Genomic DNA, 14,443 nt, shown 5'->3' with positions numbered 1-14,443 from the left:
ACCTCCTGCACACACACATTTTATGAATGGAACTTGTACCTAAGCCAAATCAAGCTCATTGACCTCTTTGGCACAGGAGAGAAATAAAGGGAGAAATAGGGAGAAATCAAGTAAAAAGCAGCCCGTGTGTCAGCTAATAACTTCCCTCCCAGCTTGATCGATGTGTACTTCACTCAAAACAAGATGGCCCATTTTAAAATGAGCTCCACACACACCTCAAAATTCAGCCATAAGAAAATAATGTCCTCAAATAAAATGTGAGCTAAAACATTAAACCATCACCCAAATAGACATGTGGTTAAATCTTAGTTGAGAACCACATGAAACAAACAGATGTGTATAATTATAGTGGGATAACAATACAGAACATGTTGAAAAGCTGAACTGTTCTTGAGAAATCATTTGAGTGTTCACTGGATGTCTGCTTGTCTGTATGATGTACAACCCTGGCAAGAGGCTTCCGAGACAGATACACTGGCTTGCTCTATGGCTCAGGCTAGAAAGGAGTAAGTGCGCCATACAGTGGCAAGCCCATAAAAAGTCCCAAATTCAAATGTAAAGTAATGTGATTGAGGAGCAAAAACATTTGGGTGAGAGGAACACTTGAGTAAATAGAATAATTAAGAATAAAAACACAGGAAATCTGACTTTTGTTCAAACATTTTACCTAGATACATTCTCTAGCACTTTAAGCCATACATAGTTTATATTGAAAATAAATCTCAATTTACAACACTATTTTTGTTTGTTTTAATGTATTTATTTAGAAGCCCTCAAATGAATTACATCCAAAATCAATGCAACATTTCTTCAGCCAAAGGCTGGGCCACACATTCAATACTAAAATATGCAATTTGTCATGTCTGATGCTAAAAAACAAACTATTCTTAAGACATGCCAAAATTGCAAATAACCAAAACAACTAGTCACAAATTAAATACTTGGGGATGGGCTCTTATCAAAACATGTATTAATGCCTTTATAGATCCATATATCACCCTTTCATTTGAAAGAGTAAATAAAGTACAAATCTATGATCCTTTACCATCTGTCAGTAACGAATGCACCGCACATTCAATCCCTCACTTATCTTATACAGGCAGTCTATGAACCATGTCCAAGTAGATATTTTGTATTTTCAATAAATGCAAAAACATAGAAAGTATCAGCACTAACTAGACAAAACACAGCCTTTGAAATAGCTCATTTTAGTTTCACCACCGAAGAAACAATCTCAGATCTTCACAATCACATCAGACAAATCCACTCCATCAGACTCACAAAATGTTGACCAACATTCTGACAATCTTTCCTGGCCCAACCAGCACAGACGGACAACTACAGAATAAAACATTACTGCATGAATTCTAAAACTATGACATAGCACAGCAGATGTCTAGTAAAGGTATATGTCACATTGTAAGCAAGTTGTTTCATTTCCTTTTTCCTGTGTGACCAAAACACAAATACATAGATTTTTAAGTCCTGGTACCGACAGTGCATTCCTAATAAAAAGCACAGTTAGAATATGACATTACTTCTCTGCTGCGGCATATTGTTGTTATGACAGTGCAGTTTGTAAACTGATACAAGCCCATGTGCATATAATAAAACGATTATAGGATGTGCTTATCTGCCAGTCTTTTACTTAAAATAAACATCAATCTAGATTCTCGCAGAGGTTGGTGGGTGCAAAAAATGTAACATAAAAAAAACGTCCAAGGACGCATTTACACAAGCAGAAGTATTCTGATATTTTGTCCAATTATTGTCAAAATAGCATTCTTATTGGTCAAAGGACTAGTGGAAAAATATCAGAATTGTGCTTCCTGTATAAACAGATCCCAAGTCACTCTCCATGTTGCTAACAGCAAACCGAAAGAAATATAATTAATAGAACCAATAACTTTCTGTACAGGATATGTTGGAGTTTCTCCTCAGCCAGTCAAAGAGAAACGTTTAAAAAGAGGGATCAAAAGAACGAGTGTTGGGGGGGATTAAGGATTAGGAGGGGGGGGGATTAAGGATTAGGAGCCTAAATGGGGAAAAAGGTGGTAAAAAAACAAAACAATTTCACACAGAACCAGAACACAACTGCAAGTCCCTCGCACAAACGAAAGGAACATACAGGGAAATTCTGTCCACAGTCATATCATTGTACTGTATTGTCTGGAATTTTAAATATTTATGACATCATTTTGATCTGAACAGAATGAGAGAGAACATGTCCAGGAGCCTCTATTCCTCTCTGGTCTGACCGACTAGAAAAACAACCAACACACACGGCTAGTCAAAAGTTTAAGAACACCTACTCATTCCAGGGTTTTTCTATATTGTGGAATAATAGTGAAGACATCAAAACTATGAAATAACACATATGGAATCATGTAATAACCAAAAACAAATGGGAGATTCTTCAAAGCAGCCACCCTTTGCCTTGATGACAGCTATGCACACTCTTGGCATTCTCTCAACCAGCTTCATGAGGTAGTCACATGGAATGCATTTCAATTAACAGGTGTACCTTGTTAAAAGTTAATTTGTGGAATTTCTAATGCATTTGAGCCAATCAATTGTGTTATGGCAAGGTAGGGGTGGTATACAGAGGATTTACCAAATCCATATTATGGCAAGAACAGCTCAAATAAGCAAAGAGAAACGACAGACCATCATTAATTTAAGACATGAAGGTCAGTCAATACAGCACATTAAGAACTTTGAAAGTGCAGTCGCAAAAATCATCAAGCGCTATGATGAAACTCGCTCTCATGAGGACTGCCACAGGAAAGGGAGACCCAGAGTTACCTCTGCCGCAGAGGATAAGTTCATTAGTTACCAGCCTCAGAAATTGCAGCCCAAATAAATGCTTCACAGAGTTCAAGTAACAGACACATCAACTGTTCAGAGGAGAATGCGTGAAATCAGGCCTTCATGGTCAAATTGCTGCAAAGAAACCAGGACTAAAAGGACACCAATAAAAAGAGACTTGCTTGGGCCAAGAAACACGAGCAATGGGCATTCGACCGGTAGAAATCTGTCCTTTGGTCTGGATTCCAAATTTTAGATTCCAACCGCAAAGACGGATTATGGCTGTGTAAGGGCTAAAGACGCATCTCCAGGCTGTGTAAGGGCTATTTGACCAAGAAGGAGAGTGATTGAGTGCTGCATCAGATGACCTGGCCTCCACAATCCCCCAACCTCAACCAAATTGAGATGGTTTGGGAAGAATAGTCAGACCACAGTGAAGGAAAAGCAGCCAACAAGTGCTCAGCATATGTGGGAACTCCTTCAAGACTGTTGTCAAAGCATTCCAGGTGAAGCTGGTTGATTGAATTCCACGAGTGTGCAAAGCTGTCATCAAGGCAAAGGGTAGATATTTGAAGAATCTCAATAAAAAAATATTGTTTGATTTAACACTTTTTTGGTTACTACATGATTCCATATGTGTTATTTCATAGTTTTGATGTCGTCAGTATTATTCTACAATGTAGAAAGAGTAAAAATAAAGAAAACCCCTTGAATGAGTAGGTGTTCTAAAACTTTTGACCGGTAGTGAACATGTACTGGGATTTAGACAGAGTAGACAGAATGATATAGAGCTGGAGTTGAGATTCATCCATGAGGCAGATACAACACCACAGAAAGAACACCACATATAGGCTGCCCTGTCCAGGGATTTTTCCTGACATGAACAGAAAAAAAAAAAAAAAAAAACTCTGGATCCTAGTTGTAACCTGTATTGTAACAAGGACCTAGAGCTTTTCCTGGTCAGGTGATCCTTCTGGCCCTAGCTGAGGGAGCTGTGGTGTTGGTGGGGGGGTACTGGGAGGCTCGTCACTCGTAATCTTGGCTGAAAGCACCCCAGTCCTCCTGTACTGGTTCGGCTTCAGGTGTATACTGGTACTCTGACTGCTGGTTTTCTGCTGTGTACTTGTTTTCCGATGGGCCGATGAACATTGGGCTGCTCGCTTTCTTCCCTCTGACACTGAAAAAAAAATATTGAAATTGATTAGAACAAAGCCACTAAACATAGAAACAAAATCGTCAGGAACAGGTATTTTCTGCATATGTTAACTGCTGTTTGGAATCAAAACAAACTATCTTGGCAAATAGTGGGGTATACACTGGTGTGCGCATGCAGTGGTTGTTGTTTCTATTGGCTCACTGGAGATTGGAGAGAGAGGGATACATACTGGTTCTTATGTTTGGAGCCGCTGATGTGTGCCTGATACTGTTCCACAGAGTTCAGTTCGATGTTGCATACAGTACATGGGTAGCCCTTTACTGTGGAAGCTGGAGACACAGAAGGGACTAGTTGGCAAGGAACTCCATTTTAGACACATAAAACCTTCATACAATGACCCAATACTGCATTGGCACACAATTGATTTGCCCGTACTGTCTGGCTCCTACTGTATATTACACTCCAGAGACACTTATTAACACTTGTTAGAAAGAATGGCCTCAACCATATGCAAAGTTCTAAACCATGGGCTTTTCCTTCCACAGGTTGGGTGTCCGTGGTTGTCTGGTCTTACCAAACATAAGTTTCAGGCGTTTCTTTTATGCCTGCTAACATACTGGTCATATATATGGCATGGCCGATTAATTAGGGCCGATTTCAAGTTTTCATAACAAATCGGTAATTGGCCTTTTTGGACGCTGATTATATTGCAATCCACGAGGAAACTGTGTGGCACGAGGAAACAGACCACCTGTTACGTGAGTGCAGCGTCAAAAGGACCTTGTGGCTGCAAGGAGCCAAGATAAGTTAATGCTAGCTAGAAACTTCTCATATAAAAAAAATAAAAAAACATTCACATAATCACTAGTTAACCTAGTAATATCATCAACTATGTGTAGTTAAGTAGCTTGTCCTGCGTTGCATATAATCAATGCGGTGCCTGTTATTTTATCACCGAATCACAGCCTACTTAAACTTCGCCAAACGGGTGATTTAACAAAGGCGCATTTGTGAACAAAAGCAATCGTTTCACAAATGTCCCTAACCATAAACATCAACGCCTTTCTTAAAATCAACACACAGAAGTATATATTTTTAAACATGCATATTTAGTTAGAAGAAATGTATGTTAACAGACAATATAAACTAGGGAAATTGTGTCACTTCTCTTGCGTTCAGTGCAAACAGAGTCAGTGTATATGCAGCAGTTTGGGCCGCGTGTGAAGATCATAATTAAATTTGCCAGAATTTTACATAGTTATGACATAACATTGAAGGTCGTGCAATGTAACAGTATTATTTATACTTTAGACTTAGGATTGCCACCCGTTCGATAAAATACGGAACAGTTGCGTATTTCAGTGAAAGAATAAACGTTTTGTTTTCAAAATTATAGTTTCCGGATTTGACCATATTAATGACCGAAGGCTCGTATATCTGTGTTTATTATAATTAAGTCTCTGATTTAATAGAGCAGTCTGACTGAGCCGTGGTAGGCAGCAGCAGGCTCATAAGCATTCATTCAAACAGCACTTTACTGCATTTTGCCAGCAGCTCTTAGAAATGATTGAAGCACAGCGCTGTTTATGACTTCAAGCTTATCAACTCGCCAGATTTGCCTGGCAATACTAAAGTGCCTATAAGAACATCCAATAGTCAAAAGGTGTACGAATTATATTTATTTCACCTTTATTTAACCAGGTAGGCTAGTTGAGAACAAGTTCTCATTTGCAACTGTGACCTGGCCAAGATAAAGCATAGCAGTTCGACACATACAGAGTTATACATGGAATAAACAAACATGCAATCAATAATACACCTGCATTGCTTCTACACCTGCATTGCTTGCTGTTTGGGGTTTTAGGCTGGGTTTCTGTACAGCACTTTGAGATATCAGCTGATGTAAGAAGGGCTATATAAATACATTTGATTTGATACAGTAGAACAATCTATATACAGCATGTGCAAATGAGGTAGGATAAGAGAGGTAAGGCAATAAATAGGCCATGTGTCAAAGTAATTACAATATAGCAATTAAACACTGGAATGGTAGGATGTGCAGAAGATGAATGTGCAAGTAGAGATACTGGGGTGCAAAGGAGCAAGATAAAGAAACACAGTATGGGGATGAGGTAGATTGGATGGACTATTTACAGATGAGCTATGTACAGGTGCAGTGTTCTGTGAGCATAAAACTAGTGGTGGAGGTAAGAGTCTCCAGCTTCAGAGATTTTTGCAGTTCGTTCCAGCCATTGGCAGCAGAGAACTGGAAGGAGAGGCGGCCAAAGGAAGAATTGGTTTTGGCAGTGACCAGCGAGATATACCTGCTGGAGCGCGTGCTATGGGTGGGTGCTGCTATGGTGACCAGTGAGCTGAGATAAGGCGGGGCTTTACCTGGAAGAGACTTGAGAATGACCTGGAGCCAGTGGGTTTGGCGACAAATATGAAGCAATGGCCAGCCAACGAGATCATACAGGTTGCAGTGGTGGGTAGTATATGGGGCTTTGGTGACAAAGTGGATGGCACTGATAGACTGCATACAATTTGTTGAGTAGAGTGTTGGAGGCTATTTTGTAAATGACATCGCCGAAGTCAATGATCCGTAGGATGGTCAAATACAAAACGGTATAGAGAGAAATAGTCGACGCGTCATGATTCCTATAATAACTACAACCTAAAACTTCTTAACTGGGAATATTGAACCACCAGCTTTCATATGTTCTCATGTTCTGAGCAAGGAACTTAAAACGTTAGCTTTTTTTTTTTTACACGGCACATATTGCACTTTTACTTTCTTCTCCAACACTGTGTTTTTGCATTATTTAAACCAAATTTAACATGTTACATTATTTATTTGAGACTAAATAGATGATGTATTATGTTAAGTGTTCATTCAGTATTGCTGTAATTGCCGTTATTACAAATATATATAAAAATTGGCGGATTAATCACTATCAGCTTTTTTTGGTCCTCCAATATTTCGGTTTCGGTGTTAAAATCAGTCGGTCGACCTCTAAAAAAAAATAAAAAAAAATAAAGGGAACAATAAAAACACATCCTAGATCTGAATGAATGAAATATTCTTATTAAATACTTTTTTCTTTACATAGTTGAATGTGCTGACAACAAAATCACAAAAATTATCAATGGAAATCAAATTTATCAACCCATGGAGGTCTGGATTTGGAGTCACACTCTAAATTAAAGTGGAAAACCACACTACAGGCTGATCTAACTTTGATGTAATGTCCTTAAAACAAGTCAAAATGAGGCTCAGTAGTGTGTGTGTGGCCTCCACGTGCCTGTATGACCTCCCTACAACGCCTGGGTATGCTCCTGATGAGGTGGCGGATGGTCTCCTGAGGGATCTCCTCCCAGACCTGGACTAAAGCATCCGCCAACTCCTGGACAGTCTGTGGTGCAATGTGGCGTTGGTGGATGGAGCGAGACATGATGTCCCAGATGTGCTCAATTGGATTCAGGTCTGGGGAACGGGCGGGTCAGTCCATAGCATCAATGCCTTCCTCTTGCAGGAACTGCTGACACACTCCAGCCAGATGAGGTCTAGCATTGTCTTGCATTAGGAAGAACCCAGGGCCAACCGCCCCAGCATATGGTCTCACAAGGGGTCTGAGGATATCATCTCGGTACCTAATGGCAGTCAGGCAACCTCTGGCGAGCACATGGAGGGCTGTGTGGCCCCCCAAAGAAATGCCACCCCACACCATGACTGACCCACCGCCAAACCGGTCATGCTGGAGGATGTTGCAGGCAGCAAAACGTTCTCCACGGCGTCTCCAGACTGTCACGTCTGTCACATGTGCTGTGTGAACCTGCTTTCATCTGTGAAGAGCACAGGGCGCCAGTGGCGAATTTGCCAATCTTGGTGTTCTCTGGCAAATGCCAAACGTCCTGCACGGTGTTGGGCTGTAAGCACCTGTGGACGTCGGGCCCTCATACCACCCTCATGGAGTCCGTTTCTGACCGTTTGAGCAGACACATGCACAGTTGTGTCCTGCTGGAGGTCATTTTGCAGGGCTCTGGCAGTGCTCCTCCTGCTCCTCCTTGCACAAAGGCGGAGGTAGCGGTCCTGCTGCTGGGTTGTTGCCCTCCTACGGCCTCCTCCACGTCTCCTGATATACTGGCCTGTCTCCTGGTAGCGCCTCCATGCTCTGGACACTACGCTGACAGACACAGCAAACCTTCTTGCCACAGCTCGCATTGATGTGCCATCCTGGATGAGCTGCACTACCTGAGCCACTTGTGTGGGTTGTAGACTCAGTCTCATGCTACCACTAGTGTGAAAGCACCGCCAGCATTCAAAAGTGACCAAAACATCAGCCAGGAAGCATAGGAACTGAGAAGTGGTCAGTGGTCACCACCTACAGAACCACTCCTTTATTGGGGGTGTCTTGCTAATTGCCTATAATTTCTACCTGTTGTCTATTCCATTTGCACAATAGCATGTGAAATGTATTGTAAATCAGTGTTGCTTCCTAAGTGGACAGTTTGATTTCACAGAAGTGTGATTGACTTGGAGTTACATTGTGTTATTTAAGTGTTCCCTTAATTTTTTTGAGCAGTGTATATTTTTGGCTCTTCAGAGAAATTGCTGACATATTTGTAACTATTGGCTATATTATTCCTGAGGAAGTGGGAACTCAAAACACTTAGCTAACTCTAAATATATTGTTGCTATATAAACCATGTAGGCTTATTGATTAATCAGTAAATGTAGGCTAATATCCTACCAAAACTTTTCAGCGTTTGGACTAGGCCACTTGATGTAGTGCTAGTCACTGCAATTGGTGCGCTTTGCTCCACGAGCGAATCAAAACCATACTACAGCTTACTCCGGTTGTAAAGTGGTGCAATTAACTAAATATTAAGAGGTGAGAAATAAAACTATAGTTGCGTTGAAAACTGTCTCTCCCGCAATTGCATTTTGAGCAATGTCAAATGCTTCTGCTTCTCATAACGCATCTCTCTCTCCTCCATGCACAGTGGGGAGAGTGGCTCGCTCACAGCAGCAGACAGCAAAACAGAGACCTGCAGATACATTCATAGCAGGAATCAACAATGCATAGGCTATTCCTCAAACCAAAATTAGAAAGGTGTTCCTAATGTTTGGTATATTCTGTGTATATAAATATTTCCATCTCGACTCCACCCATTTTTATAGTCTTCCTAAGGAGAACTCCTCTAGGCTTACAAAAAGTGAAAAGCCTGGCCACACGAGGCTGTCCTACCTGGTGCAGTGGATGGCCCATAGGTCTCCATAAGCTTCTGCTGGGTCAGCTGTTTTTTATGCTTCTTGCCTTCGTAGTGCTGCTTGGCCATGAGGGGGTTGTTGAACGAGGCATGGCAGATGGAACAGAAGTTGCCCTGGTCGTCCTCGGCCGGGCCTGACGATGCCACGTTGCTAGCCTCCTCTGACTGAGCCTCCTTCTTCTTCTTCTTCTTTTTCACCACTGGGGCCACGGCCTGAGGTAGTGCTACTGGGGAGGTAGGAGGCAGGATATGAAACGTTCATCAAACAGGAAAGGGGGGTTTAAGTTATATTTTTACACATTTGACAAATACAGGTATGCGACAGAGGAATAACACAGAATGAGGAGAAAAAGAAAATGCGTGCAGATGGGGTGGAAAATGTAAAACAGGCTTTTCTCATATGGCCATAAGTGTAGATGGCCCATTACCTGGGGTCTGGTTGCCAACGGTCTTCAGTCTCAGGTTCTTGGTGTGCACCTTGCCCTGGTAGTGGGACTCAGCCACCACCGGAGAGGAGAATGTCATGTTACATATATGACAGGCTTTGGAGCGGTCCGTCTCGCCATTACTGCTGGCCTGGAGTTGGGTGGGATACAGCAAAGTACAACAACAGAGGACACAAAAAGGTTAAGGGCGCTCTATCCATGAACGCTGTCTATTTATACAACAACATTTCCACCCCGCTGATCCTCAACACTGGGGCCCCACAAGGGTGCGTTCTGAGCCCTCTCCTGTACTCCCTGTTCACCCATGACTGCGTGGCCACGCACGCCTCCAACTCAATCATCAAGTTTGCGGACGACACAACAGTGGTAGGCTTGATTACCAACAACGACGAGACTGCCTACAGGGAGGAGGTGAGGGCCCTCGGAGTGTGGTGTCAGGAAAATAACCTCACACTCAACGTCAACAAAACAAAAGGAGATGATTGTGGACTTCAGGAAACAGCAGAGGGAACACCCCCCTATCCACATTGATGGAACAGTAGTGGAGAGGGTAGCAAGTTTTAAGTTCCTCGGCGTACACATCACAGACAAACTGAATTGGTCCACCCACACAGACAGCATCGTGAAGAAGGCGCAGCAGCGCCTCTTCAACCTCAGGAGGCTGAAGAAATTTGGCTTGTCACCAAAAGCACTCACAAACTTCTACAGATGCACAATCGAGAGCATCCTGTCGGGCTGTATCACCGCCTGGTACGGCAACTGCTCCGCCCACAACCGTAAGGCTCTCCAGAGGGTAGTGAGGTCTGCACAACGCATCACCGGGGGCAAACTACCTGCCCTCCAGGACACCTACACCACCCGATGTCACAGGAAGGCCATAAAGATCATCAAGGACAACAACCATCCGAGCCACTGCCTGTTCACCCCGCTATCATCCAGAAGGCGAGGTCAGTACAGGTGCATCAAAGCTGGGACCGAGAGACTGAAAAACAGCTTCTATCTCAAGGCCATCAGACTGTTAAACAGCCACCACTAACATTGAGTGGCTGCTGCCAACACACTGTCATTGACACTGACCCAACTCCAGCCACTTTAATAATGGGAATTGATGGGAAATGATGTAAATATATCACTAGCCACTTTAAACAATGCTACCTAATATAATGTTTACATACCCTACATTATTCATCTCATATGTATATGTATATACTGTACTCTATATCATCTACTGCATCTTTATGTAACACATGTATCACTAGCCACTTTAACTATGCCACTTTGTTTACATACTCATCTCATATGCATATACTGCACTCAATACCATCTACTGTATCTTGCCTATGCTGCTCTGTACCATCACCCATTCATATATCTTTATGTACATATTCTTTATCCCCTTACACTTGTGTCTATAAGGTAGTAGTTTTGGAATTGTTAGCTAGATTACTTGTTGGTTATTACTGCATTGTCGAAACTAGAAGCACAAGCATTTCGCTACACTCGCATTAACATCTGCTAACCATGTGTATGTGACAAATAAAATTTGATTTGATTTATACTGGGCAGGGCAGGGCTGGATAAAACCTTTTCTAGCTGGTCCCATCTGGCTCAGTTGGTAGAGCATGGCGCTTGCAACGCCAGGGATGTGGGTTTGATTCCCATGTGGAACCAGTAGGAAAATGAATGCAATCACTACTGTAAGTCGCTCTGGATAAGAGTGTCTGCTCAATTACAAAAAAAATAATCTAAATGTCTAGCTGAGAAATAAACTTACACTGTCTCCCGAAGGCGACTTGAACCTTTTGATGGTGGGCTCCTCTTCTTTGTGGATGCTCATGTAGCGTCTCACTTTGTTGGCATGCTTTTTGCTCTGAAAAGAATGACCGAATGTAAGAATGAAAACATCTGATGCTGCTCTGTATAGTGGTCAAGAAGATGACCGTGAATAAATATCAAACTCAAGTGGGATCACCGACCTGATAATGTGCAAGTTTCTGGGAGTCAGAATTCAGGACAGCACTGCAGATTTTGCACAGGGCATCAGAAAACAGGTCACCATTCTCCTTTATCATTTTGTTGACTGAAAAATAATGTCAGCATTACTTTAAAAAAAAGAAGACATCAAATATCTGTATATATCCATCCATCTGTGGTGTCACTATGATGCTCTTCAGCCTTTGATGAAGCACTCACAGCTAAGTTAAAAGGACCAGTGCAGTCAAAAAAGCAATTTCTCTGTTATATACATTTCACACAGAGGTTGGAATAATAACTGAAAATGATAATGCACTTTTAGTGAAAGAGCTGTTTGAAAAGACCACCTGACATTTCTGCCTGTTTGGTAGGAGGGAGTGACGTCACCCGTACCAAACCGGCCACGCGCCTATTGATTTTGTCCCCGCAAACCAAACGCAATCACGACACGCAGGTTGAAATATCAAAACAAACTCAACCAATTATATTAATTTGGGGACAGGTCAAAAAGCATTAAACATTTATGGCAATTTAGCTAGATGGCTTCCAGTTGCTAGCTAATTTGTCCTATTTAGCTAGCTAGCTTGCTGCTGCTAGCTAATTTGTTCTGGGATATAAACATTGAGTTGTTATTTTACCTGAAATGTACAAGCTCCTCTACTCCTACAATTAATCCACACATAAAACGTTCAACCTTATCGTTTCTAGTCAGCTATCCTTCATGCTTTTTCTTCTTTGGACTTTATAGGGCGATTGTCATTTAACTTTTATAGTTACCACGATGACTGACCAAACTCAGTTAATCTTTCATTCACCCATGTAGGTATAACCAATGAGAAGATGGCATGTGGGTATCTGCTTCTATAAACAGTGAGGAGTGGGAGAGGCAGGACTTGCACCGTGTTAAGCGTCACAAATATAACTGATTTCTATTTTAGCGCTTGGCAACGCAGACGCAAATTAATTGAATAACATGTGTTTGAATGTATTTTGCAACGCTCACGCACGCAAGCGGTGTGGTCAGCATATAATAAGAAAGAGAAGTCCAAACCTCTGCCAATAGCATAGCATAGCATAGCATAGCGCCCCCCCCCCCGGTTCTGCCTGACAAATTGCTCAGAAGCGGTTTCCTTTTAACCATTTTAATTGAAAGAATATCACAGTAAGGTATTAAGTTGTTACCCAGATTTTTTTGATAGAGGTAACAGCTGCAATGGACCTTTCAATTAGAGTACTGCTTTATGCGTGGTTGTTGTTGGAACGTTAACTAGCTTAGTGGTACTAACGTTACTGCACTAGCTACTGATTTGGCCAATTTACTTCAGACACAAAAATAAAGACTAAAAGCATATACAAATCAATGCCGTCCTTCGTAAGGCCAAGGTGGATTTGAAAATAGCTAGCCGCTAGGTAACATTACTCCTTCACTAATGCATTGCATCGACCTTGGAACTTGCTGCTCAAATGGCTAATAGCTAGCTAGAATAGTGCAGATGTAGGTATTGCTAGCGTGGATTGTTTATGCTCTGTTCACACGGGCTAAGGCGGTAGCCCTAGGTTTTGGATATAATAAATAATGCATACTAGACCAAAGTGTATATCCATTATATTGCGCGAAGGAAAACATAATCTTACCCTCCGCCACCCCTGAAGGTAAATATGGAAAATCTCCATTTGGTTCTTCGAGCGCCATGTTTTCTGTCGTGTCAGCAGCAGCGGGCACATGCGTAATCGTGACGACACCAAAGAGCTAGCTTTCAAGACAACTGGAAATCAGGAAAAACGAGGTAAAATCATGACGTCAGTGATCTTCAGGACGGAAAGTCTGAGCTTTAGGTTTAGAAAGAGGTTAGAGTTCCCCGATTTGGAATTCCGAGTTGGATGACGGTTCAAAACTACTTTTCCCAGTCGGAGCTCGTTTTTATCTCCGAGTTCCCAGTTGTCTTAAATGCACTGAGGTCGGAGATTGCCGAGTTCCCAGTTGCTTTGTATGAATAAAAATGCACAAATAAATAATTGCATTAATGAATAAATGCACACAAATGCATCAATACATAACTAAATTGATGAATCCACACATAGATAAATAATTAATTACAAATTTAATCCCACTTTAATTTATTCATTTCTATTACTTTTTTCATTTATTTATTTTGTATTTCTTCCTGCAATATGATGAGGGGTGTCAAGCAAATTTATGTGGGTGTTATCTAACACCATTGGTTGATCAATGCCACAGCGCTTTGAGTGATTGCATGATAACAGTGGGATGCACTGTTGAGCGGCGTCCCTTGAGAAAGCAAGAACAAGATGTCAGATGTGCAGTATTATCATAAGGAGACGTATACTTGGAATACGGAGGAGGAATGGAGGGGAAAAGAGAAGCAGAGGAGGTCTAAGAGAGAGAGGGAGGAAGATGGTGAGCTTAAGTCGGTTCAAAATGGCAGAAAAAAGGGAGATGGTTTGTTGAAGAAGAACGGTAGAAAGTGTAAACAGAGTGAGCTGAAGACAGGAGGAGAAATGGAAATGAGTGAGGGTGAAGTATCGGACGTGGTAGGTGTGGTGAAGTTCTTGGAGGGGCAGGATAAAGATGAGTCTGTGACATTAGGAGTGAAGTTTTTGGGAAAAGTGGACCCTTGCCTTTTGGCTGATCCATTTGTGGTTTTAGGGTGGGTGAAAACAGAGTTGGGTACTGTGGAATCCGTGAGGGTAACCAGAAGTGGTCTTGTGATAATTGTTTGTGTTTCTGCTGGTCAGAGGGAGAAGACGCTCGGCGTTAAACGAATGG

The 14,443-nt window shown here is 41.9% G+C and overlaps 1 protein-coding gene and 1 non-coding gene across 4 annotated transcripts; one reads left to right on the top strand and one right to left on the bottom strand.

Moving 5' to 3' along the window:
- Positions 1 to 736: 736 nt before the first annotated feature.
- LOC115135946 (zinc finger protein 346-like) lies at positions 737 to 13,541 on the bottom strand. Of its 3 annotated transcripts, none has more exons than XM_029671198.2 (7): positions 13,291 to 13,523; positions 11,658 to 11,761; positions 11,456 to 11,551; positions 9,664 to 9,811; positions 9,214 to 9,459; positions 4,194 to 4,293; positions 737 to 3,985 (listed from the first exon to the last, which is right to left on the bottom strand). In XM_029671198.2, the coding sequence occupies exons 1-7, from the start codon at positions 13,346 to 13,348 to the stop codon at positions 3,835 to 3,837; spliced, it is 903 nt and encodes a 300-aa protein (XP_029527058.1). In that variant the 5' UTR covers positions 13,349 to 13,523; the 3' UTR covers positions 737 to 3,834. The 3 variants fall into 3 exon arrangements, with proteins under 3 accessions (XP_029527058.1, XP_029527057.1, XP_029527059.1); XM_029671197.2 differs by having other exon boundaries at positions 9,214 to 9,462; positions 13,291 to 13,412; XM_029671199.2 differs by lacking the exons at positions 737 to 3,985; positions 4,194 to 4,293 and adding an exon at positions 5,629 to 9,013 and having other exon boundaries at positions 9,214 to 9,462; positions 13,291 to 13,541.
- Positions 11,277 to 11,352, top strand: trnaa-ugc (transfer RNA alanine (anticodon UGC)). The gene has a single exon. It is a non-coding gene; the product is annotated as a tRNA-Ala (tRNA).
- Positions 13,542 to 14,443: the final 902 nt, after the last annotated feature.

This window comes from Oncorhynchus nerka, linkage group LG10 (genome assembly GCF_034236695.1).
Source record: "Oncorhynchus nerka isolate Pitt River linkage group LG10, Oner_Uvic_2.0, whole genome shotgun sequence".
NCBI lineage: Eukaryota > Metazoa > Chordata > Actinopteri > Salmoniformes > Salmonidae > Oncorhynchus > Oncorhynchus nerka.
This window is presented reverse-complemented; position numbering and strand designations above follow the sequence as displayed.

Coding starts and splice junctions, on each gene's coding strand:
- LOC115135946 (XM_029671197.2), bottom strand. CDS start 13,348: ATGGCGCTCGAAGAACCAAATGGAGATTTTCCATATTTACCTTCAGGG. Junction 11,762..13,290: donor ACCTTCAGGGGTGGCGGAGG/GTAAGATTATGT, acceptor ATTATTTTTCAG/TCAACAAAATGATAAAGGAG. Junction 11,552..11,657: donor AGAAACTTGCACATTATCAG/GTCGGTGATCCC, acceptor CATTCTTTTCAG/AGCAAAAAGCATGCCAACAA.